This window comes from Atractosteus spatula, chromosome 11 (genome assembly GCF_055471065.1).
Source record: "Atractosteus spatula isolate fAtrSpa1 chromosome 11, fAtrSpa1.hap1, whole genome shotgun sequence".
Lineage (NCBI taxonomy): Eukaryota > Metazoa > Chordata > Actinopteri > Semionotiformes > Lepisosteidae > Atractosteus > Atractosteus spatula.
In genome coordinates, this window is record NC_142716.1 from 5,406,154 (window position 1) to 5,430,963 (window position 24,810).

Consider the following 24,810-nt stretch of genomic DNA (forward strand, 5'->3'; position numbering starts at 1 on the left):
TGAATAACAATATTAATAATAATACAATGTTTGTATGTGGATATCTTAAAAACAAGGTACTACTGTTGAAATCCTTTTATACAGAAGTATATATTTTAAATTGGCTAAATCGATGAACATTTAAGCACAGAAATTAGGAAGGAATTATTGTTTTCCTTTTCAGTACTTTAAAGGTACAAATGCCCCATCCATTATATACAAAGGTATATGAGACATGCCAGTCAGTCTATCTAAATGGAGAAAATATTTGTTCTGTACATTTACATGTTCTTTAAAAAAGATCCAACCAAAAACAACTCCAATAAGTTTATCAAGTATGTAAGAGTAACAGCACTGGCGTGATATCAACTGTGCTTTAAGCCATGCAATGAAAATAATACATAACAGTAGTTCTTTATATTAATAAAGCTGTTGTTTACTGTTTATCTGTCACGATATTACATTTTTTCCTAGTGGGCTGCAGCAGCTGGGTCTCTCCTCCTGGTAAGAACTGTTGTCAGTACTGTCGTGTGTATGTACAGTAGCAGTAGCAAGGAGGGACAGTACCAGGTGCAGTGTGCAGTCCAGGTAATTGTTTGAGTAGCGCAGCAACTTCAGCCAAACTTACTGTTCTGTTAACAGCCACAGATCCCCTGTGTGTTCTTCATTCAGAGCCTTTCTTCAGTGTCAGATAAGAAGCAGCATGATGCTAAGTGTATGTATTGTGTCACAATATCCAGTGTAAATGTGTATTCTTCATTTTAAGACTGGGAGTCCACTCTAGCTTTAATGAAAAACCTCTAGAGTATGTGTACAACAATGCCGTATTGTTACTTTTTTTTGTTAGAAATGTGAATAAAGAATAATGATTAACCTGTAATTTAATTGTTATTTTTGCATTCATTTCCAGGTGTTGTCCTGTGTCTTTTTTACCAGGTGTCCTAATGTGTTCGTTTTAAAAGAAGAAAGCAATTTTATTTTAGGAAATTGTTTTTCGCAGAGTATAGGTTACTATAAATATATATTTTCAGCTGCAGCAATACAGTTTTTTTAACATGGTATATTTTAAATTATTCGTCACATGCCCAGGGGCTCGACCACTTGAGTTTAGTTAGCTAAAACCTGAATTCTGAATTTCTGATTCATCTAGTAGCAAACAGCATAGAGGAGTGGTAATTTTCTAGCATCATACCTTGTGGGTTGTGGGCTCAGACACTCAAGGTACAACAGCAGTGAGGTGCTTTCCCCCCCATTGCTCCAGTCCACCCAGCGGTATTAAAGGGTACCAGTGTTTGCCAGTGTTAGGCTCAGGCTCAGTGATGTGTCCCTTCAAGGGAGGTATCACATACTCTCTGTTCATTTAATGCAATGGAAAACAGGATAAGTTCTGGCCCAATGATCCGCTGTGGCGTGAATGTGGGAGTTACCCAGTATCAGATTGGCATGAGTTAGTTCTGTATTGCCAATGATTTAAAACAAGCAGATTGCCCATGAGTGCAGATGGATTCAGTTGCATAATGACAGTCTTTTTATAGTGAATTTTTTTAATCACGTTTCGACTTCATATAACTTCACCTTTCCCTTTGCTTCACATTAAAAGAAATCTTGAAAAACATCTTTGAAGGTCACAAAGGTTTTTTTTCTTAAGTGCTGCTGGCAAGGTGATCTCCTTGCAGCAGCCGTATTCTTCGTGAGGCAGACTGGACTCTGCCAGCTGGCTTCTCCACTGATGGGGGTGTGGGTATGAGTGTCTGAACAGCGATCTTAGAGGGGGGACCACAATTTGGTACCAATCTAAACTTAGAGGACAACATCTGTGTGGGGCTTTCTGGTCCCGAGGCCCTGGCTGAGCTTGCACTTTCGAAGCCAGGGCTTGAAGCCGATCTTTGCATAGGAACAAGATGAAAGTGTGTTTTGCTCCTGCTGTTGCGGGCGACTGTATTGCACTGACTGAATCCAGGTTTAATGTGGCATCCCAAACGACTCAGCTCTGCGTCCACAAAATGGATGGAATCAAGACTTGGAACAGACACTTCAGGTAATTCCAACGGGCTTCGGCTGTTATTGTTACAGTATGGATTGTCCGGGTTCCAGTTGCATTTCCTGAGAGGCACATCACTACGATGACAAGATCTTTCGGTAGCTGCAGTGGAAAGCTTTGTGTCATGTAACGTGCTTTGCGGAGTGACATTTTTAACACTTAAAAGTGGATTGCACAGGGTCTTTGTTGTGTCTTCTGGGACATTCTGAACTGGAGCTAGTGCTGACAATAGTCTTGGTTTCAATATATTAGCTGAAGATCCCCTTAAAAGCGTTATATCTCTGAAAAAGAACAACATGCTTTAATCCAGGCACATTCATGATATAAACAGGTCACATTTAAATCCTTGCCCTTTCACTTCACAATAAAAAGACCCCATCTCAGGTGAGGCTTCATATAGTGTAGATTCGTAAGCTAGTCTAAAATATTCTAGCTGAAGTGTACACAAACTGTTTCTCATAATGATCTATGGGGTACTGAGGTAAGTAATTTATTGGTTTGAATTTACCAGTTAAAAAAATGGCATCAATTTGTAAGGATATCGTCACTGTCAGGTTAAGGTGATTCAGTGTTTCAGCAGGCTGCAAATGCACTTGCAACTGAATAGTTTGATCTACAGTACATCATCTTTTACCACTATTGCTCCTAAAGCTTACCATTAATATTGATATGACAGACAACCTTTTACTGGTAAACACTGTTTCAAAATGCTGTAACAAATTTGAAAATGGTAAGGGAGCTCTTCCTTACCTGCAGCTCTTCAGCATAGTCCCACAGATTGGTACTTTGTCTGACTTGAGAGAACAGTGTGTCGGTAATGCAAGTTGTAGGTCTCTTTCAATTAGTTTTCTTTCTTCTTTCAGCTCTTCAAGTATTAAAGAGAAATGAAATCCAGTATCACCATTACTATATAACCTCAAAAGATCTATCCTCTGCTAAAATAATAATTATAGAGATTGAGATTTTTTTTTAAATTAAAACAACAAATAATTATTGTATGCTTTGTATTATAAAGCAGTTTGGTAAGTTTTTAATTTATTTGTGTGGCAAATAAACAGTTTTACTCTATCAAAATACATAAAAAATACAAAATGTTAGTCTTTTATTATCCACTTTATGCAAAATACATTTGGATAATTTCGGCAACAATATACAATCTTTTTGAAAGATAACTGCACCAGTAATTTCAGATTTTTAGAATTTTGGCTTTCACAACTCTTACATAGCAAATTCAAATGTAAGGGTTGCTCCAAAAGATCATTATTTTGGCTGAAGTGCAGGTTTTTTTAATAGGAAACCATTTAGCACATGAATGTTGCCAGATTGGCAGTGAGAACCCTGGCTTTGAATTAATCCCTTTTTGCACAAGAACTAGAAATAACACGATACTTCCACAACAAACTGAGTTATCTGGGTTACAAAAGCTCCAGGTCTGCAACCTGCCAAAATGTTAATAACAGATCCTGCACAGCAGGGATTTATAAATGTGAGCATATAGTAGGGAAGTGTGCTTATTGTAATACTGAAATCTAAATCCATGGCATCTACTCTAACACATAGCAGGCTCTCAAGATGACTCTACAAGTAATGACGTAAGGCACTCAGTAGCTGTCTGTTCCCTGAATATTAATGCACTGTTTCATAATGCCATATAAACATGAATAACTTCTAGTGAAAGTATGTACAAAATCCTTTTTTTAAGAACAATCATGATATTAGTGAGAACTGATCAAGTTATTGTGAATGAAAACAGTTTTTTGAAAATCATATTAAAGACACCACAAATGCTGTTCTAGTAACATTTTTTCTTTGAAAGTCACTAGATGGCAGTGAAACCTCAATATCAAAGGACAGAACGTCCTTCAAGTTGTAGAGACACACACTCCTGGTTTACATTCCAGCACCATGAGAATGTTGCAATTAAGTTATGCAATTATGTATTATGTTTAAATTCTATTCATCCTGCTTAGAACTAGTTCTAACTGCATAACATTGTTGCTGTTTTTCATCTACTGTAAAGTATACAAATAGTTAAATCTTAATCTTATTATTTTTCTTATTACAACTATCTTTGTCTTTCATATTTTTTTCTGGTAATTAGGCAGTGGACTAAAATGCATGTACACCCCATAAACTAAATTATTTTCACTGACGCAACGCAAAACAGCAGCAGCCATGCTCTGGAAACTGTTTTAAATGTGCAGCAAGTCGTTGCTCACCTGCAACAGAAGGCTCTCGGACAGTGGCATCAGATCTATCCTGCTCCACACACCCCTGCCAAACAAGTGAAAGAAAGGAAATGTACTTCAGCTCTGTTCTGAACTGTGCAGAACAATGAAGACTAAGAGGGGACCTTATTCAAGTATTCAAAATCCTCAAAGGCACTGACAAAAAGTCAGCCGGGTGGGCCTCTTCAGAGCCGGGACTGAAACACGAACCAGAGAAAATAAATGACAACTAAGGGGCAGTAGTCTAAAACTGAGAATAGGAATCGCTTACAGGATGCAGGAAACGAGCTCCACAGCCATGTTGCTGAAGCTGAATCCCTGTTTCTTTCAAGACAAGGCTGGAAGAGTCAACAAAGGGGCTAGATGGGTCACCTCTGTGCCCTTGTAAATGTTTTTTATATTTTAATAGATTTATGGACTTATTTGAAATTATGCATCAGGAAAAGACGCATAATGTGTTATTGATTTATAGTAATTTTGAATTTATTGTAATCACTTACAGTATTTAAATAGCAATTTTCTAGTACTAATACTAGTTTTATTGTCTGTAGAATTTTGGCACTATGGAAAGTACTGAATATCCACTGGGTAATCCACATTATACTGACATAATGCTCGTAAACTGTGCCAGAGCTTTGTGTTTGTACTAATATAAGAAAAAGTGAACAAAACCCGAGTCCTGCCTTTTTTTCTTTTTTGTTTATTAAATCCAGTTAATTGTAACAGGACTCTGATTGTATTGGTATCGATGTTCAGCAATAGAGGACAAGAACTGATTTTCTCATTACCCTAAACCGCCTGGATGCTAAAAATACGTCCTCTTTGAAGCAGAAGAGCTGATCGGAGTAAAGTTAACAGCCACCCGAATACCCCTGCCCAAGAGCAGGTACATCTTGCAATTACCAATAAAATGTATTTTTCTAACACTTACAGCTGAAGATTAAACCACTTTTATTAAATATAATTTTAGGATATTTTGGCTGTTAGGAAAAAGACATAACGTAATCTTAAAATAAAATACCAATACCAAGAAATATGAAATTTAAAAGAAGGCGGTGAAGGAACTAGAAAATGTCTTATTTACAAATGTCATTTACAAAATCTGACGAAGGCGCAGATAGACAAGTGACCTTTACCAATAGATGCTACACGTAAACACATTTCACGTTGTATGACACATTAAAAAAACTACATCTTATAATAGTAAAAAATAAGCATCCATGTTTTTGCCCCAGTCAGAAACTAAGAGAACAAAAGGAAGAGGTTTTTCCATCCTCTGGGAAAGCTCAGGAAGGAGTGACAGCAACTTCAAAAGCAGGTGCAGAGCAGACACAAGGCCAAGGTAGCATTACCTTGTCAGCCAAAAAACATGAACAGACATGGTAGTTCCGCTCAGTAATCCCCAAAATATGAGAACATTTCACTTTTCAGTCTGAACTCTGAACTCTAGCAATCTAGAAATCAGAAATCTACAAATGCAACTTTTTGAGCGTATGGCTTGGGATAGGGCTTTTTTTTCGATCACATATTGGTGGAATGGTTGTTAATTTTAAGCATGCTTGAACATAGCCGGTGATAAAGAGTACTGGGCAATGATTTGCAGTCCAGACTACGCATAAGTTTCAAGAAGTCCTGAATGTTTGAAAGGAGATAAATCTTGTTCTTCTGTTTGGCTGCTCTGCTGGAAAATGTTACGCGCAGTGACTCTAGCAGTAACACTGTGTGGAGCAGTAGTGAGAGCTTACAATTTGCAACTGAAAGATTGTGGGTTTAAATCCCAGGTAGGGCTCTGCACTGCTACATTGTACTGTACTTTGGCTTGATTGCTCCAGTTGTATAAATGGGGACAAATGTTATATTTCTTTGGATAAAAGGTATAAAAGATTATCAATAAAGTGCATTACCTTACATTGGGCAGAAAGTATAAAATGTTTTTTAAAAAGAACAGGGCAGAGCATGGAAAGGCATTTGTATTGCACAACAGCCATTTTGTTGTTCACATTTATTTCATCTTTGGAAAAAAAATAAAATTGAAATTCTTAACATACTGCATGCGTACCTCTTTAATTTTTAACTTGTTCAGACTTATGAAGAACTGCCTAGAACCATTTTCGGAAATTTGCCAAGAATAGAGACAAAACATCTCGCTTAGACACACCTCAGCGTTGTCAGAACAGCTGTAGGTTTCAGGACGTCTGAATATTTTGTGCAATCAAACATATGAACAGGGCATAGTTGATCCCTGTGTATAATTTTGCCTTTATTGCTTAAAGAAAATACAGATGTTTCATGTCTGTAAACAGGCTAGCTTTGGGGAAAAAATAGTGTCCATTACGTACCCAAAAATAAACATAAGCACACCCAACTGCATAAAGTAAAAGCCAGGAAACTGCAAAAATGCATGAGAAGAAATTAGTTGACTCCTGAATGCACCTATGACATGATCTTGACGATTATTACATCTGCCAGTCATATCACGTGATGGCGACATATGATTATAATTATGTTCTTGTACTTGGCTTCACATCCCTGTACTACTGTCCATCTCTAATCTAATCTAGTATATCCATGCTCAGTAGTCATGGAAAGGACTGTGAATGCTCAGCAGACTATGAGACCTGTTGCATTCAACATGGGTGCCTCTAACTGACTGCAGTTGTGTTGAATTTTGTGACTTTAGTGATCACCTTAGTGGTTCTGATGAAAGATTCTACATTTTGGACATCCTCAGCTGACTAAATCATCTTAGCAGATGATTGATTATGAAACTATTTTTAGTGCAGCTGTATACACTTGTATATTTCCACTTTACAGCAATCTGAAGACTCTTTTTGAACTGGATGTCGCATGGCCTGTCCTGTACCTCTTTTATATTCATGCCACCTGCATGCCTACTTCCAGCAAGAACCACTGAGAAATTGCAGATGCCACTCTTACCAGTTTTTATAAGCTGGGAGAATTTATCCTTGTTATACAGTATATGTGTTATGTATAACACATACTGAGATGCATAATGAAATGACAAGACTCAGAGCATGTGCATTTTCATCCAATAATACTATACCTGTAATAGTGACTCATCACTTTGAAACTCTGCTAAAGGTATTGCATGCTTTTAGTGAGCACTAGTTATAATATATAGATAACATACTGAATGCACTGTGATCATGTACTGGGCTAAATGGTTACTGAAAAGTAAATGGTGTATTATATGAATGAAAAGCACCTCTGTTTCATAGATTCAAAATCTCAAAATGCTCTTGCAGTTAGGGAAAGGAAAACTATTAAACTTGCCAGACAATAAAACCTCTGTTCACCCCTCCAGGAATAAAAGCATGTATTCTTCCTACTAGGAATTCCACCTCAGATGTCTTTTCAAATATCTCCTTTCCATACAGCCTCAGTGATTTGTTCAAGCAAAGCCTTGTCACGGAGCAACAGCGAATTCCAAAACAGAAACAGCAGATTCTGTGATGCCAGGAAAAGTTAACCTTTCCTGCATCTGGAAAATTTAACACCTCGTCTCTGGATTCTATAGGCACTGCCCTTTTAGGGTATTGGAACTTTTTTCTAGTCGTTTTTTCAGACAATTTTATATTGTCTTTAAATGGCAATTTGCAGAAAGATATTTTAATAATAGAGCAAACATGTTTTAATGAAGAGATGGCACGAGTGTATCAGATGTCCTTAAGGCAATTGCTTGATCATGTCCGCATGCAAGTCATCACCAGTTAGTTCCTTCTATGTAAAGTGAACCTCAAGCTCTCACCTGTAGAAACTGAACATGCCTTTCCAGAGCCTCGCACTCTTCCTTAAGAACAGATCTGCAATTTAATAAAGAAAATAATCGATAAGAGTAAACAGCAGATTTCTTTTCTTATCTTTTTAAATGTATTTGCCCCTGTGATGAATAAGAGAACATGACATGCCAGAACAAAATTAGGGATCATTTCCATTAAAATTCAATGCTGTGCTTCATAGCACATTTTCTAGTATTTTAATTGAATGTGAGTGGGACTAAATAAGTGCCCACTTGGTCCCGGAAAGCCAGTTTGTCCACAGGGTTTTCTTGGCCTTTTAAAGAAGCAGCACCTGAAGAGCTGGGTAAAGCTGTTAAATTGGTCTTATTGAGCCAATAACCAGGTGGTTCAGCTCCTTAAGATCTCAGTTGGGATAAACAACCCACAGCCTTTGGCCACCCCTGACTTTCTGCATCTGCTAGCATTTTATAGTTAATTCAGCAAAGGGGAAGAGTCAACTAATTCATTTATTAATTCTGTCTTCACCTACACATTTGTGCTCGAACGTTTTGAAAAATAAAACACAAAAAAATACTTACAAGGATGAATTGCCTGTTAGTGACTTGCTCATACATGAAGTAGCAAGCTGGTGCATCTGTATTTTCTACAAACATTACTATTCACATTATTAACTGAAAGAAAGTTTCTTTAAAAACATAATAGGGAAGTTTGATTGAAGCGTTTGATTTTGCTTGACAGGAGAGCTTTACCGAATTGTAGATTAGGATATTTTTTTCCATTTTCTGACAATAGGAGCTTTTGTTCTCTTTGTGCAAAAAGAAGCCTTTTCCACCTTTTTTCCAGGTTATTCCCCTTGGAGTCTGGCCATTTCATTTACTATTTGCATTCCACTCTGAGTCTGGGAAGATCGCATATTCCAGATGCAGGCCTGCAGGCTGACACACAGCAGAAGGGAGGTACAGTGCAGAAGATCCTCAGCAGTTTGTACACAGGTCTCTCCCTTTCTGTTGCATCGGCCTTTAGTCATAAAAGATGTTTCTGTTATATGTAAAAGAGTTGGCTCAGTAGACACCTGTTTCTCAGTTCTACCTGTATTTATCTATATGCTATAGCACATGGTATACCAGGTTAAGAACAAAGCTGAACTAGAATGTATTTTTTCTAAGCAGGAACTTCAGGGTCTAGCAAGGCATAGTGTACCAAAGACTTCATGTAATTACGCAGCTCAGAGCATACCACAACATTGCTCAGAGAAAACTATAGACATAAAAATATGTAATATACAAATGGAATTCATATATTTTATGATTATTATAAGTTATGAAACAGTAATATCTCAAATAAACAGGCCTGTTTAATGTTTGTGGTTCTTTGTACACTTTCTTCTTATTGTAAGTACGAAGATGTGCGTCTTGTTAATAAAAACAATAAACTGAGCAGTGTTATACATAAGGCAGACTGGAACAGCAACCTTGGTGGAGGAGTGGATGCCTGTGGAGCAGAAGCTTGTATTTATCACGTCTGGAACGATTTGGCCTCTGCCTGGCCTCCTGCCCCTTGTAATACCCTGCTGTTTCTTATTAAAGACACTCCGCAGTACGTGTTTTACAGTACAGGCTGAAAAGTAAAATGCTGTAAAATTAAGATGACTGTTAAAATGTTTTTCTGCAACATATTACTGCTGTTCTTCTAGGATAAGCACAGTGTACTGTCTGCCTGTTTATTGTATAGAATGGAAAACAAGAACTGTTCAAACAGAATGGAAGACTGAGGTCAAAGAATTGCTGAACATCACGTCTCACTCATTCATTCCCCTTACTCACGCTGCACAATCAGACCCGGGGCCTGACACCAGCGGATCGCATTTCAAAAGACCCCAGCTGTTGTGAAACAATCTGTATTTGAAACATACAAATCATTTCAGAAAGCTTCAGTTATTGAGGTATTTGAAATATATTTGCTAGTAGTTTCACACTGCTGTTGTGCCATAATTCTACTTTCTTTCATACATTTTTTGTCATACGAGACACCATGAAAATGATCCTTATTGTATATTCTCCTTAGATATTCAGCCTACAATCTGTAAACTGCTAAAAAATATTAGTCTTCTGTGTTTTTGGAAGAAACGGATATACTTTAAAATGGTTCTCTTCTGCTTTGCTTAAATTAATCTATAAATTCGATCTATAAAACCATTATATACTGTACTCCGTCGTACACATAATCGACGGAGTAAATCAGGCTGAACCAATTCTGCTTCTGAAACATGTTAAAACAGTTTGTCTTATGCATAGTCTTCAGGGCATGGAAACATATCTTTTAACACTGACTATCAGACATCAGAGAAGCACCAGTGTGTGGCACGAAAGTCGCTGGGACACATTCCACAGAAAATCCTTGTTGAAATGCTACTAACTCAGACCTCTGTCAGATAACTGCTGTTCATGATGGCTCTGAGCTGTTGACCCCTGTTCACTGGAATGTGGTCTAATTTGTGATATGCATTAACATCTAAGGGAGCTTCTTCTGCCCGTGAGAAGTCCCAAGAAAATAAATCCTGAACAGAATCAGGAGGAGAAGCAGCAACAACCTAGAACAATGAAGAATTTAATCCCTGTCGTTTCAGTGAACATCAGAATAGAATGCAGAGATGACAGTCCATGATATGTTTATAATTTACTGTAACAACCTTGAGTCAAACAAAATGTAATTGCTTGAAAAGACAGGAATATCACCAAGATAAGCAACATTCTCTAAGGAAAGATTAACCCAGTCCTGTCAAGCCCTCAGATAATGTAACAGTATATCTATTACTTACTGCAGATGTGCCACAACCTCATCAATATGGATAATGTTTAACTTGTCCTTAATGGCTTCAATGTCATCCAAATAGCTGGGGGTTGATGAGAGTCTGGAAAAGGACCTATGTGATAAAATCAGTCAGAGTTAAAGTCAGGTTGAGCAGAAGTGCATTACGAAGGGCATTAGCAGAAGAGAATATTGTGAATGTACACATTCATTGATGATTCTATTCATTTCTTATAAACTAAACTTGACAATGATTGAATTGGGAAAAATCTGAGTATCCGTCAGAATAATTACTTTACAGGTTTAATGTAAAATAAAGTCAGTTTTAAAAAATGGCAATGGTTTATCACAATAGGATGTGAGTTGAGTTGGTTGCACTTGTTATTCCTTACCAAATTACAAATTTGACTGCAAGCAGATGTACTGTTCAGTAGTCGAAGTAAGAAAACTGAATCTGACTTTATTTTAGAAACAAGAGATCATCTCTTAGGTTTGGGTTTCCAACCACATTATTTCTGTGTTACACTTGTCTCCATGTGTGCTTTTTTTTGGGGTTATATCCTCTCATACCCCAAAGATATTCTGTCCAGATTACTTGATGCCTTTCAAATTACCCTTGTGTCCGTGCGCCTGTGCGCCTGTGCGCCTTTGCGTCTTTGCGCGCCCTACAAAGGACTGGTATCCTTCTCAGGGCGTAGTCCTCCCTTGTGCCCTGTGCATGGTTAGCCTCTGGCTCACCACAATCCTCTAGGGGTAAAGTAGCTTGTGAAAATGGTTGGAGAAGATTGCATATATCTAGAAATATACCAGTATATATAGATGTTGAGACATTGAGACGAAAAGTATTAACTGAAGAAAACTATTACACAAAATTCAATTTCTACATCAGTGTAAGGAGGAGGCCCCATGACAAAAGTACTCCTTAACAAAAGGCTCTTTTATTCCAAGTGCAATGAAAGAATAGTCCCTGCAGCTGGAGAAAGTCTGGAACACTGTGTCTGAATGAAGGTAACTGAATGGGGTCTGAATAATATGGGAAAGCATTGATTCCAGTATCCAGATCCAGTACTTTCATAGAATTACTCCTCACTGTTGAGCTCTGTAGGAGAGGAGGAGCAGCCTTAAAAATTCAGTGTTTTAAAGCTGATGAGCATGTTAAAGATGGGCTAAAAGGCAGAACATTTTTTTAGTGAACTGGGTGAATTCCTAATTACAATGCAGATTTGAGCTGTGTTGTTAGAACGCTTTTGCAGATGTACAGTAATGCACCTGTATACAAAGTCATTAACTGACAATCCTTCAAGCTACCTGGTATCCGCCATTCAAAAACAGAAAAATTAAACACACTTCAAAATCAGAATCAAGAACAATGAGCATCCGTTGTTATGAGGTGCAAGGTGTATAATAAAACATGAAACAATGTAACACCTGCACACTTATTTCAAATGTTCCATCAGATGTGTGTGATTTTAAACACACTTATTCAGCATTTTAAAAAACTTTAAGAAAACTGAAAGAAATCCTAATCAGTCTGCAGTGTTGAAATATTTTGGAGCAACTCAAATAAGTGGGTAAGCATTAAATTTTCATCAGCTAATGTCATCTTAAAATGATTATTTAGGTGTTGAAAGCACGCCCAATGGCACTGGGACTAACCGCACTTCCTCACTGCTGTTGGCACTCTGGAGCCTGCTGGGTAGCTGCTGTCCGCCATCATGACTCCTTGCACTTCTCGGTCTCTGCAGCTCATGGCTGGAAGTGCTGGTGCCCAGTACGTAGCTCACAACGTCAGGGCTGTAGCGCAGCAGGGCTTTGTTTCCATCCCTAAACACAAGATGGACAAAAATCTAACTGATGAACAACAGCCCCAAAACTGGTGGCAGGACCTTCTGATGGACAGCCCAGAAAGGGGGTTTTGTGGGGAAGCTCGGAGAGCGAGATTAAAAAGTAGATAAAGCCTCTGACTGTACATGAGTAGAAACCAGTTCTCAACTTTGAAGTGCATGGACAGTAGCACATAAGATTTCTTTGTCCACCATAACAGTCTGCCTTACAGATTCTGATGCATGCTTCATTTTTAACCAAATTCCACTATAGAAATAGCTTGTCTAGAGTAAAAGACAAGCAAGCAGAATACCATTCAACTTTGAACCTTTGATTTTATATACTTGATTTTAAGTGACTGATTCCTTTACCTAGAAATTTCAGGAATGAAAAACATTTTCCTTAATTTACCCTAGTTCCCTCTCAGCAGTATCCAGAATCTACCTGTTAATAAAAAAATCAGGTGTGGGACAAATTAAAGGAGAAGCCAGTAGCCCAGAGCCTTTCGATGGTACTGTAACACTTTATTCCATTCCTTGCCAGGTTTAATAGCCCGAGGGAAAGAGTGGAGAGATGAGGACAGATCTGTATCGAGTTGAAAAGAGGGGGGGGGGGAGGATTAAGAGGAGTCATTCATTTGAAAAGTCTCACACCACTGCCTCCAAACAGCTCCCATTCATTGACAGAGTTTTAGTAGCCAGAAACTAGCTAGAGCAGCTGCCAAGGACAGAGTGGCCTCCTCTGTGCCTTTGCTTAACCTCTTCCCTCACTCCTCAAGTCTGAACTCAGCTCTAGAATACAGTAGGTGCATCACGGTCACAGTACAGTAGTTTACAAAGGCAGCAGCCGGAGAAACGGCACTAATAAGAATCCTGTGAACTAATATCACAATACAAAACTTAAACTTGCATGTGCTTGGAAGGTTTTGCATAGTCAAAATTGTTAAAAAACAATTACAAGACATAATGTAATAAACATAAATCCATTCATTTATACAAAGATTACATAATCAATATCATAATGGCCATTTACTATTAAGAGTATTAAAAGCTCTTGGAACTGCACATATGAATGGCACATTTTAACACAAAAAGTGGTTGCTGCCTTAAAAAAATATATTTTTTATTAGATTTTACTTTGAAGGCTATGTGCAAGTTATGCATGGAAGAAGTACTCTCTGCAGTGAAATGGGTGTGCAAACATTTGTCCTTTTTCACATTTGTCGTGCTTATTTATGTAACTTTTGTAAAGTGGGCTTAAGTCATTTTTTACCCGTTATATTTATCAAATGCAAAGTCCCAGAGCCATTTTATTTTATTTACATATTAACATAATATATCATTTATATATGCCATGTAGCATTAACGTATCTTTCTTCCATAATACTTGGTCCATACTAACATGTGAAAACACTGTTGTCTAGACAGTTGTTTTTACAAGAGGATGACAATATGTCAGGTCAAGGTACAATAAGCTGCAGTGATGCTGCACTTCGTGTCTTTGGGCTGATTGACCTACCCTCCCTGAATCACATTACAGAGGCAAGGGAGGATAAAGGGGACAATCACTTAACAATGAGCTCATTGTGACTTGCCTTCCAGCAGAACACTGAGCAGCTCACAAGTGCACACAGCAAAACAGGGAGCCCCGACAAGGCACTCAGTTCAACTGCATCCAAAAGAAAAAGTATGAAAATCACTTCGACAATTTTTTTTCAGCACACTATATAATTCTCTATTTAGTTCTCAAGCATATGTTTACAAAGCTGTCCAACGAGAACACTGCATTTCCAGAGAATCGGCTTTAGCACATTAACGTACTGTATTGAGAAAGATGCCAGGCCACCTTATTATGGCTTAACAGATCAAATCAGCAACACAACAGGAGAAAGGACCACACAAGATGTTTGGTATACAAGCTGTATTCGACACCTTGTTCCCAAGACCAGGTTTGAGAAATCGAAAACAGTCCTCTTTCAAACTGAAATGTACATATTCCAGCAGAATGTGCTTCTGACAATTTGAGAATGGACAAATTTGACTTTATGTTCCTCTTTTATTTATTTGTATAAGTCTGAATAGTAATGGTGATGTCACTAAGTCATAAATAATACACATGCATACAAAATAAGTAATTCCTTGATAAATAGGCACAACTTTCTTCAACCTGTAAAATTTAAAACATTGTGTATCTTTGAAGGGATCAACACAAAGAAACCACATAATGTGGGATAAGATTAAAGAGAAATTGTGAGGTTTTGTACAGGAATACCTGAAATCTGTGGTCAGTTGAACTTATTAAAGCTGACCCTGAAACACTGAGCACTTGGGCGTTATTCATTATGATGAATACAGTGAAAATGATGTGACGGTAGAAGAAAGGATTTCTGATGCAGGTACAAAATGGCAGCATGGAAGATTTTATTTTCAGGAATTTAGGAGAATAGGAAGACTGTCCTTGATTTTGGATTTTTCTTACAAGCACTGTACTGACAGTATTTCCGCTTTGAGAATTTGTAGTACCTTACTGTTTTTCAAAATTAATTGAAACAAACAAATCATAATAGAATAGTTTACGGTGATACTTGTAAAAATAGTTCCCCTGACACTGAAGGCATGAAAGGTTTTGAGACACATTTTCTCCTTGATCAGCTGGCAAATCCAACATGCCACACTCTCAGACCACTAGTTAGTGTTCAGGATTTGTGGTGCTATCATTTAAACAGTTCAGATAAAACAGATCAAACAGAAAGAAAATCCTTTTTTTCTACAAATGAATCAGAATGTGCATTAAAAAGACAATAATTGGTCAAGAAGATGCATGCTTTTGGTAGTCCAGCCAGTTGCTGAGAAATGACCACACTCAGCGCAGATTAGGTTTCTATAGCACCTGTAAATGACTCCACTCTGCAGCATGAAAACAGGCAGCTGAGTGCATTTTTGTGATGGGTCACAGAGGGGACCCTTAATTGTTCTTTATATTTATGGGCACATCCTCAGGGATCTCATAAAGACACCTCATGTTGAGGCTCCATGCCTCTGTTAATTGAAAACATAGTTCTGTCCAAATTATGCTTATCTCAGCTTCATTATAGAGTTCACATTACTGCATCAAAATAAATGTTTTGTACTTTTAAACAGCAAAAAAATCATGAAAAGATTCTTTAAGACCTATAAAGTCTTTTATACAAGGAGCTACATGATAGGGAAAATATTTTGCAGCTGCTCGTCTCGAAGAAAACAGAACAACTTCCTCCTAGGCAATAGAACTGAGAGCAGTTTGTGTAGAAATGGAAAATTCACACTGAGTAACACCACGCAAAAACAAGGCCGCTCCCTTCCAAACTGTAGTCCGGTTCATCAAAACACTGCCGGTATGTTTTAGTACATCCTACCTTTTAGAAATTATAGTCTGCAGGCAGAAGTCTGATGCAAGGAAGGACTTAAGTTAGGATCGTGCAATTGCATGCGACAACTATTATTTCCACTTTTTTAAGGAGCAGTGACCATACATATTAAAGCTCTTTCAAATTTTAAAGCTAAACACATGTTGCAGAATGATCTTCAGTCTGTCTGTAAAGTCTCTGTGTTATTAAAAACATCACACAAATAGCACTGTCTATTGTATGCATCATCATCTGATTACAGTGACATGCACAATACCTTTAGAAAATGCTGTATTTGCTGCAAAATAGGATTGATTTAAAACGTAGCTACATGTTAAGTGCTGTGAACCCCAAAATATATCTCCTTTTCATTTTTGTTTTGTTCAAAGCTCTAACAATATGAAAAAACGATTATACTAAATTAAGTTGTACTTATCAATCGATAAACATCATATTAATCTTAAAATGAATTGATTGCTTACAAAAATTAGAGTTTTCACCATTGTGGAAATACTTGTTAACATTGTAATGCTAAACTACCTGTCTTTGTTTTGAAGTACTGTATTGTACTTCTTCTTACGAGGGTTGAAGCATTCCTGAAAATAATAAAATAACCAGTACACCTAGAGCAAAATACAGCTATAACTCAGCTTTCCAAATGCATTTAGTTAATAAACATCTGTTTTTCATGTGTGCCACATGTGACTGAGATACAGTATTTCAAGGCCTTTGTGGTTGGCTAATGAGAACCAGGGATCAAAGACAATTTAGAGTAGCCATGCAAAACTAGCTTGCATGTCTTTAGGAGGAGGAGGAGGAAACCAGAGAATCAGAAGGAAGCATGCAAGCTTCACACAGACAGGTACTCCAGCACAGAACCAAACTGAGGACCCTTGAATTGTGAGGCAGTACTGCTAAATACACCACAACTTTGCTGTCCAGAGGCTAAGCGAAATGTACTTGTAAGCACTCTCTTTAATTTATAAATTGAGTACATCTAGTACATGCGTACATTATTTTGAAGTTTCACAACATTTAAACATGTTTTACAACAAGACTTAGGTTCGGAAGAGTCAGAGCTGTAATTGAAAATCAAGGGAAAAGAATCCAACAGAAGTTCTCACCCTATGAAGAAAACCAGCACACTAAGATTGAAAAATGGGGAAACTGAAGTCTGAGGAACATTCCACAGTTCACTGCCATTGCTATTCACTTGCAGTTAAAACAAATTGTCTCTCTGGAGTATTAAAATGTCAACATGAACTGTAGCTGAACTAAGTCATGCTATTTTCTCTCTCATGCCCAGTACAGAAAGCCAGTATAGTCATTAGGCTATCAATTGATCTAAAGCTTGCTACAGTACTTAGGATTCCAGTCTGATTACAAGGCTGGTTTTGTGCTTGTGGTTCAACAAATGTTGAAAGGCAAAAATACAGAGATACCTTAATCCTGAGAAACACAATAGCGAACCAGCCTCCCTAGTTTTCTCTGATTGTTAAATATTTAGATATAGTTTAAGACTTTGGAGAAAGACTGAAAGAAAAAATGAGCCAAAACTACATTAAACAAGGATTTCTTCAGCTGTCATGCAGCCAACAGTTGAATGTAGGGGGGTATAATGTCAAGCAATGCATTGGAAAATCAAGAGAGAAGAGGCGTTTGAAAAGGAAAATTGGTCATAGACTGTGCTTTCATTCCATGAAAAATTGAACTGAGGAGTAAAAAGGAAAAAGAGATTCTGGTCCAGGTCTGCTGCCTTACCTCCCCTGTTCAGACGCTTTCTCTTGGATGTTAAGCAGAAGCAGACTTATCTCCTGCTTGAGCATCTCTCTGACAGCAGGGGGATCCGCAAGGACCGACCTGGGTGCCTGTGCCTTGGGCTGTCTGTCATGCTGAGATCTTGCATCTCGCCAGATTCCCAACCACGCCTCTGCCTATTTGAGCCGAAGAGATAAGGGCATGAGCTGGCAGACTGCAGACTGTCATCAATCAGATGTGTTCTGCTTTGGCACACGAACCAACCCATGTGGAGGACGGAAGTTCTACTTTTATTGATCAATAACCATATGAAACCTGGACATGCTCACCTTTGTGATTTGCTACAAGAAGATAAAAATATGAAACATACGTGATCAAGACCTATGTTTCCTGTCTACTGATGCTGAAACAGCTACATTGGTCACTATATGTTTTGCCCTAACATTTTCAGATGCTGAATTATGAGTTTGCACTTGAAGTATGAATGTCCAAAGCTTTCATTTATTTTTCCTTTAACAGAAAAGCAACTTGAGGACATTAGCTAGTGTATGAGAATGTAGAGAGATAGTCTAAACTTTTTATTACCAGCAGGAAACACACAAATGTAGACTTTGCGAACAAATCAAGTTGTTTAAGAGTCATGAGCTCTCATTAAAAAAGTAGTCTATATAAAGCCGTGGCAACTCTGAGACCACAGATCTGGAGTCTATTACTGCTGTCTGCACCTGAACAGCTGAGATTAATTTAAACTCAGATAGAGGCCCAGAGATATACATCAAAGTCCCAGCTATCCTGAGGGAACATTAAACTAGTTCCTTGTGTATTTCAAGTCTGTGGTACGTTCACACAACACTCCATCACTCACCTACTGAAGTCTCTGCTGGGCACTTTCCAAGTGCTGTTTTCACACACACACAGACAAAGCCAGATTCTTACTCTCTGTGAGCTCCAAGTTTTGTTTTTTAAGTGACAAAATTTTTTTGTGATGCTAATATTTTTATAATCGAGATAAAAAACAAGATCAATGCATTCAATGCACTCCAGCACTGTCTAAGCAAATCCTGTCTCATGAGTTTTCATGTAAAAACGTTGTTTCTTAAATGCCACAGTTTCAAATATAAGTAACATATCTATTCAACTAATCTGGAGAGGATATTTAAATATTTGACTGCATTTTTTTTTCCAATAAGAGAAAAAATTGACCACCGATCCTTAGAAAACAATCTGAGTTTTTTTATTTTATTTCATTTTTACAATGTTACTATATTCAATCCATTTCATGGCTTTATTGACTTCAGTAATAAATATTTGTGGTTAGTGTGAAAACAATAAACAATTTTACTTTTCTAAGTGAAATACCATTCAAAATATTATCCATTATCCAAAGTCAATCTAAAATCAATCCAGCTGGATGTTATACTGACATGGGAATATTTCATGAATTTCAAATTCAGAATGTATCAAGAATCAAATTAAATCAAAAGGTATAAAAACATAGCTCAGAGATAAAAAAAAAGATGGCTAATATCATTGTGTTTGAAAATTAAATATTAATTATTATTCAAAGATATATCTCCAGGTTCTTTTGTTTTATCAGTATATAACTCAGTGCTTAATAAAAAGAGTGTGTGCTGGTGTCAAGAAATCCATGGTTACAATATAGTCTTCGCCTCAAACGGGAGATTATCACTGAGCTGCCTGGTCTGTGGCCAATTTTAAATCAGTGTGCTGTTAAGAAAGCAGAACTGCATTTTATAAAGTATGATAAGATCAAGTCCAAAACATTTTATTGTTTTTGGGACTGGCTGGAATCCAACAAAAGGAGGAAAGCGGTGACTTCATATCCTGTGTTTAATGTTAGAGTTGAAATATTTTCTGCGACCCTCTTGTTCAGACTCAGGTTGTGACCCTGATGGAGCAGGCTGTGCAATACTACCCTATGCTCCTGTTTTGCAGGTTTGCCATAGAAGGAAGTCACTCATTAGAGGGGTGAGAACATGAGATAACAGTGAAAACAAATAGAGCACTTTGCTGCTACTTCAAATACTGTAAAATCAAGCCCAAGGTAAAATTTACTAGAAATATTAATATTACAATTTCAATTAGCATTGTTTTCTCTCTATCCAAATTATACATAAAAAGGTACCTCCAACACTACATTTGTGTATTTTTAAACACACCATCTTAACTAGGCAATACAACTAATTCCTTCCACTTATATAGCACTTTTCTGGACACTCCACTCAAAGAGCTTTTCCAGTAATGGGACTCCCCTCCACCACAATCAATGTGTAGCCCTACCCGGATGATCACCACACACCAGCTTTCAGTGGGGAGGAGAACAGAGTGAGGAAGCCAGTTCATGGATGTGGATTATTAGGAGGCCATGACTGGTAACAGCCAATGGGAATTTTGGCCAAGGGGTAACATTCCTACTCTTTTTGAGAAATGCCCAGGGTTTTTTAATGACCACAGAGAGTCCGGACCTTGGTTTAGTGTCACTGTCACTATACTGGGGCATTAGGACCCACACAGACTGCGGGGTGAGCGCCTCCTACTGCCCCCCCCCCTAATTCTTCTTCCAGCAGGTACTGACCAGGCTCCCATCTGCTTAGCTCTAGTGGGTTGCCAGTTGTGAGTTGCAGGGTGAAATGGCTGCTGGCTGTTATAACTTGACAAATGTGCCTTGTAGTTTAAAAACATGTTTAGAAATGTAAAAAAGGCTATAAAAATGAAAAAGAAGATAGCAAGGTCAAAACAAACTTATTAACAAGTAAACAGAGAGCTTCCTAACCCCATAAATGACTCATGACCTGTTAAGCTAATTTGAAGGACAGAGGCCCCTGTCCTTATTAGGGCATTTGGAACAAAAACAACTAGCTTACTGGCACCACACAAAATCTCCAAATTTGGTGTCCAAACAGTGTGTTCCCATAGTAACTGATTCAGTTTGCATCTAAAAGTCTACTACTGAAGCAATACGAAAAAAACAAGAGCAAACTTGAATTCCCTTGGGTGCACTTGTAAATGAAATGGTAGCACTGTAGCTCCAGTTTATCAAGAAATTAAACAAACTCTCCATCAGATGCTATTGGTACATTTCATTCCTGTTCAGACAGCATTCATTTTCCCCCCTGAAACCAAAATAAATTCTATGTTGCTCACTAAGCAGCCAGTAAATACTTCTGGCTCATCCTACAACAATTAATAGTTTGGTAGCACAGTAGGCTATCATTCCAATCGTCAATTACAGTACATACAAGTAAATCACTTAAGTGGATTTTTCAATTACAAGCTCAAAAGAAGAAAGGCTCAAATAAGAATTTAAGCTTCTGAAGGGTGGACATTAATGTTGATTTTTAATGTTGTGATTATTTGGCAGCAGTTCTTTTTTGTTTCTTTCTTGTTTAGCCACTGTGAGAAGAACTAGGCATTTATTTATAGAAATACAACCATATAAATCAAGCGCTGTTGAGCAATGTCCAGAATCAGTCCCTAAATTAATGTTATTAATCTCCTCTAATTTCTTCCTCTTAAAAAAAAATCTAATCTGAGGATGTTGGAGCTTTATTGCAATTATTTATTATAGTAATATTTCTTAAAATTCAAATCTACAATGCTGGGCGAAAATTAGACTTATAGCTAATTTGTCGAATTTATATGGTCCCTTGCAAGGCTGTTGTGATTTAAAGCCTGAGCAGAACTCAATATCTAATATTTTTTGCTGCTTAAAAAATAGGTAAAATAGGTATTTTATCTCTAGGTAAAAGCATTAGTCCTGTAATTTATAGTTTTATTTCAGAGCCTCAAATCTAAAGGATACCTCAATTAAGATTGTGGGTACCTGTGAATACAAATTAAATAAACAGCAGTCACCCAGATTAATACTTAAATATAAATATGTTAAGCTACAGCCATACAGAATACAATGAAGAGGTAGTAACGTAATTGTATTTACTTCATATTCTTAAGTTTTCAGAGCTGACAGAAAATGCCTCCATATTCCTTTTTCTAAATTACACACAAATTAGCATCAAAATCAGCATCTTCTTACATGCAATGAATGCTTTAGCTGCCAAAATGTCTTGCATACATATTGAATTTGTGATAATAATAAAGTAACTGGGACATATGAAGTCTCCATATCAGAATGCTGTTTTAAAAGCAGCTGTAAGAGAATACCATTTCTCAAGAAAGAACCTTACAGAGGCCAAAAGCCCATACTACAGTAATAAAGAGGATTGTGTGTATTTTGAGTCTTCAATCACTGTGTCGCTATCCTGTGCTTATCCTACATTACAGTAAGATAGTGCATATTGCACGTTTATTAAACTCAGCTCAGGGGACTCCTCAGGGCTCAGACAGCAAAGGTGCACACTCAGAGTGCAATTTAAAGTGACTATCACAGACAACATTAATTTGAGTCTGGGCTATATTATTAGCTAACAGTATCACATTCTCAGATATTCTCATTCTCAGAGATTTCCCAGGCAGTGGTGCAATATTGGCCAAATGCTACCACGATGAGGAGGGGTTGAGTTCCTTTTTGTTTGCAAAGCTCCAGCCAGGCCACTGATGGGTTGGATGCTTTTGAGCTTGTGGTGTGAGCTACTGTGAGAATTGCGTGACTTCTCCAACAGATTCTGCCTTTGCTGTAGGTACAGTGGAGTTCATGGTAAAAATAATAGTGGCTCAGACAACAGCCATTACAGACACAAGGTTGCATGGCTCAAATCCCTTCTATTCTGACACCAGGGTCAAAGCACTTAAGCAAAGTTTATCTGAAGCTGGAGGTTCCAATCAGGAACTGACAATCAGGAGTATTGCCAAGTAAAAAATACCACAACTAAATACCACAACTGCAATTCCAAACTATAACAAACAAAACTCCAGCACTGTACAAGACTCGGTCTGTTCAGATAAGACTAAGGTGGAAGCATGCATCTCCTGTTCCAAGCTTTAGACACCGAGTCATAATATCGAAAGGAAGCACATTAAAATAAAGAAAACAGATAGCTACATTAGTTTTGTACTCAGTTTACATTGCTTTAATTCCAAGAAATGATGTAAAGTATTTGTGTATTTGCAGGCACAACATTACTGAATTTGACAAAAACCACAGCTTCCTGAGCTGGGTGAAGGAATATTTTTCCACCCTTTGGCTCTTTCAAGTGAAACCCACTATTCTCTTGGGTGCGTTTCCAAAGTCAACAGCTTCTGTGGGCTTAGTACTTTTGAGATCATGGCGTGGTGCCAGGCTGCCCACTTTTCTGAAACTTGAAAACAAGAGAAAAAGCATTGCAAGTAGAACCACGTTTAAAATAACTTTTAGGCGACGTGTTGAAATATTGCGCTTATACAGCACATTATGGCACTTTATTTGCCATAAATACTCTTTATAGCATATGAGATATAACATATGCTGTATATGATAAAAAATATTTCTAAACCGTATCAAAAATTCCATCATGCCTGGATGTGAAACCATGCTGTGTGCATCCAACAATGATAACTCCCCCCAGCCCACTAGAAAAAATTAAATAAGATCTGGGATTAATATCCCTTGTTGGTTAATTGTGCTGTTGTCATAATCACTATATCTCGACCATCTGCAATTTACTTCCACAAACAGGCTGTTTAATTTTTGTCTGCCATCTGCTTACTGGTATTGAGTTCTGATTTATTTGCATCTTAGCACTGAAGTGACATTAGACCACTAGGTTGTGAAATAAATAGCAGATCTACATGACGAACCCTCTCAATAAAAAACGCAAGGTGCGTTTAATGTTTAGACCCTGAAAGCACCGAAATACTGTATATAAAAAAAATCTACAAATGAATAAATGGTTAAACTAGAATCCCATTTCCTTTACACAGCAAAGCGTCTGGCAGTGTAAGCTATTTTGTGTTCATACTTTTTAGGAAAGCAGATTTACTTTTTTGACTTCTGTTCCTTTAATGCTTAACTATCTGCACAAACACAATCACACGCTAAATGTTGTGAACACAAACCCATTATATTTAGGATACATAGTTCCAGCTTTGACCCAGTCTTAGTACTGTACTTGCTCTGTGTTTTCTTGTGACCTCCACACTCTAAAGACTGTATGTAGAGGGCGAAAATCTCATTTCCTTGAGGATGTAATGAGATTTCCAGCTCTGGAACACATCCTGCCCATGCTCAGTATACCCCCCTGGAGCATTCCAAAACACTACAGATGGAAATTATATTTACAGTACCTGTTTTTTTTTTTTTCAGCAAATCGGGAAATTTAATTTGCGACCATACTCATAGTGAATCAGCGACACAAAGAAGCAACTGGCCTCCCTCTCGCACACTTCTCCCATACCTCAGAGTGCATCTCTACATTCAGGTCAACCAGGGAATCTCCTAGGAGCCTCCTGATCTCTGGAAGCTCTGATTTGGGCACATTCTCCTTTATCGACTTCCACAAAGACTCTGGAGGCTCAGCCGCATCCACGAAGCTGCTATCTCCATCATCAGCTAGTGCAGCCATGAACCGAGATCTTCTAAGGACAGCAATTCGTCACGCCCGGCATCTGCTGCGCCAGACCAAAACAGGGTCACCTGGTTTCAGACAGCGAGAGGGGGAAGCAGACTACATGTAAAATCGCAACATCTTACGTTCAGCACGGGATGCTTTCACACCGTGTCGATATTCCTGAAAAAAATACCATCAGCAGACCTGTACTTGCAAGCTCACCAAACGCGTAAACCTACCAGGCCTTTCATTAACTTTAAACTTCCCTTAAAACATAACCGCTACCGTCTATTTGAAAAATTTGAGTTTTTTTTTTTCATTGTATTGTTTAATCCGTTCCGTTAACCTGAATTTTGATCTGATCGCACATAGCGTTTTGGTACGCTTAAAGTTTATGGCTTCTTTCCACGTCTATGACACCTCTGCGATGCACCAAATTTGAGAGTTATCACTGGACGCCTCTGAATGTAACAATGAAACGAAATAAGGTGCTAACCCCGGCACAGATACAAGACAGTCAATG

At 37.8% G+C, this 24,810-nt stretch overlaps 1 protein-coding gene across 1 annotated transcript; it reads right to left on the reverse strand.

Annotated features, from left to right (window-relative positions):
• Positions 1–554: 554 nt before the first annotated feature.
• Positions 555–24,302, reverse strand: ccdc24 (coiled-coil domain containing 24). Its single transcript, XM_088927589.1, has 8 exons — positions 24,135–24,302; positions 17,788–17,960; positions 12,474–12,641; positions 10,828–10,932; positions 8,018–8,072; positions 4,240–4,294; positions 2,771–2,885; positions 555–2,301 (listed from the first exon to the last, which is right to left on the reverse strand). The coding sequence occupies exons 1-8, from the start codon at positions 24,300–24,302 to the stop codon at positions 1,623–1,625; spliced, it is 1,518 nt and encodes a 505-aa protein (XP_088783715.1). The 3' UTR covers positions 555–1,622.
• Positions 24,303–24,810: the final 508 nt, after the last annotated feature.

Excerpts from the sequence above, each read along its gene's own strand:
- ccdc24 (XM_088927589.1), bottom strand. The coding sequence starts at position 24,302 with ATGGCTGCACTAGCTGATGATGGAGATAGCAGCTTCGTGGATGCGGCT. Across the intron at positions 10,933-12,473 it reads AACAGCAGTGAGGAAGTGCG|GTCCTTTTCCAGACTCTCAT; the intron begins GTTAGTCCCAGT and ends TTTATCACATAG. Across the intron at positions 8,073-10,827 it reads GAGGTTGTGGCACATCTGCA|ATCTGTTCTTAAGGAAGAGT; the intron begins GTAAGTAATAGA and ends ATTAAATTGCAG.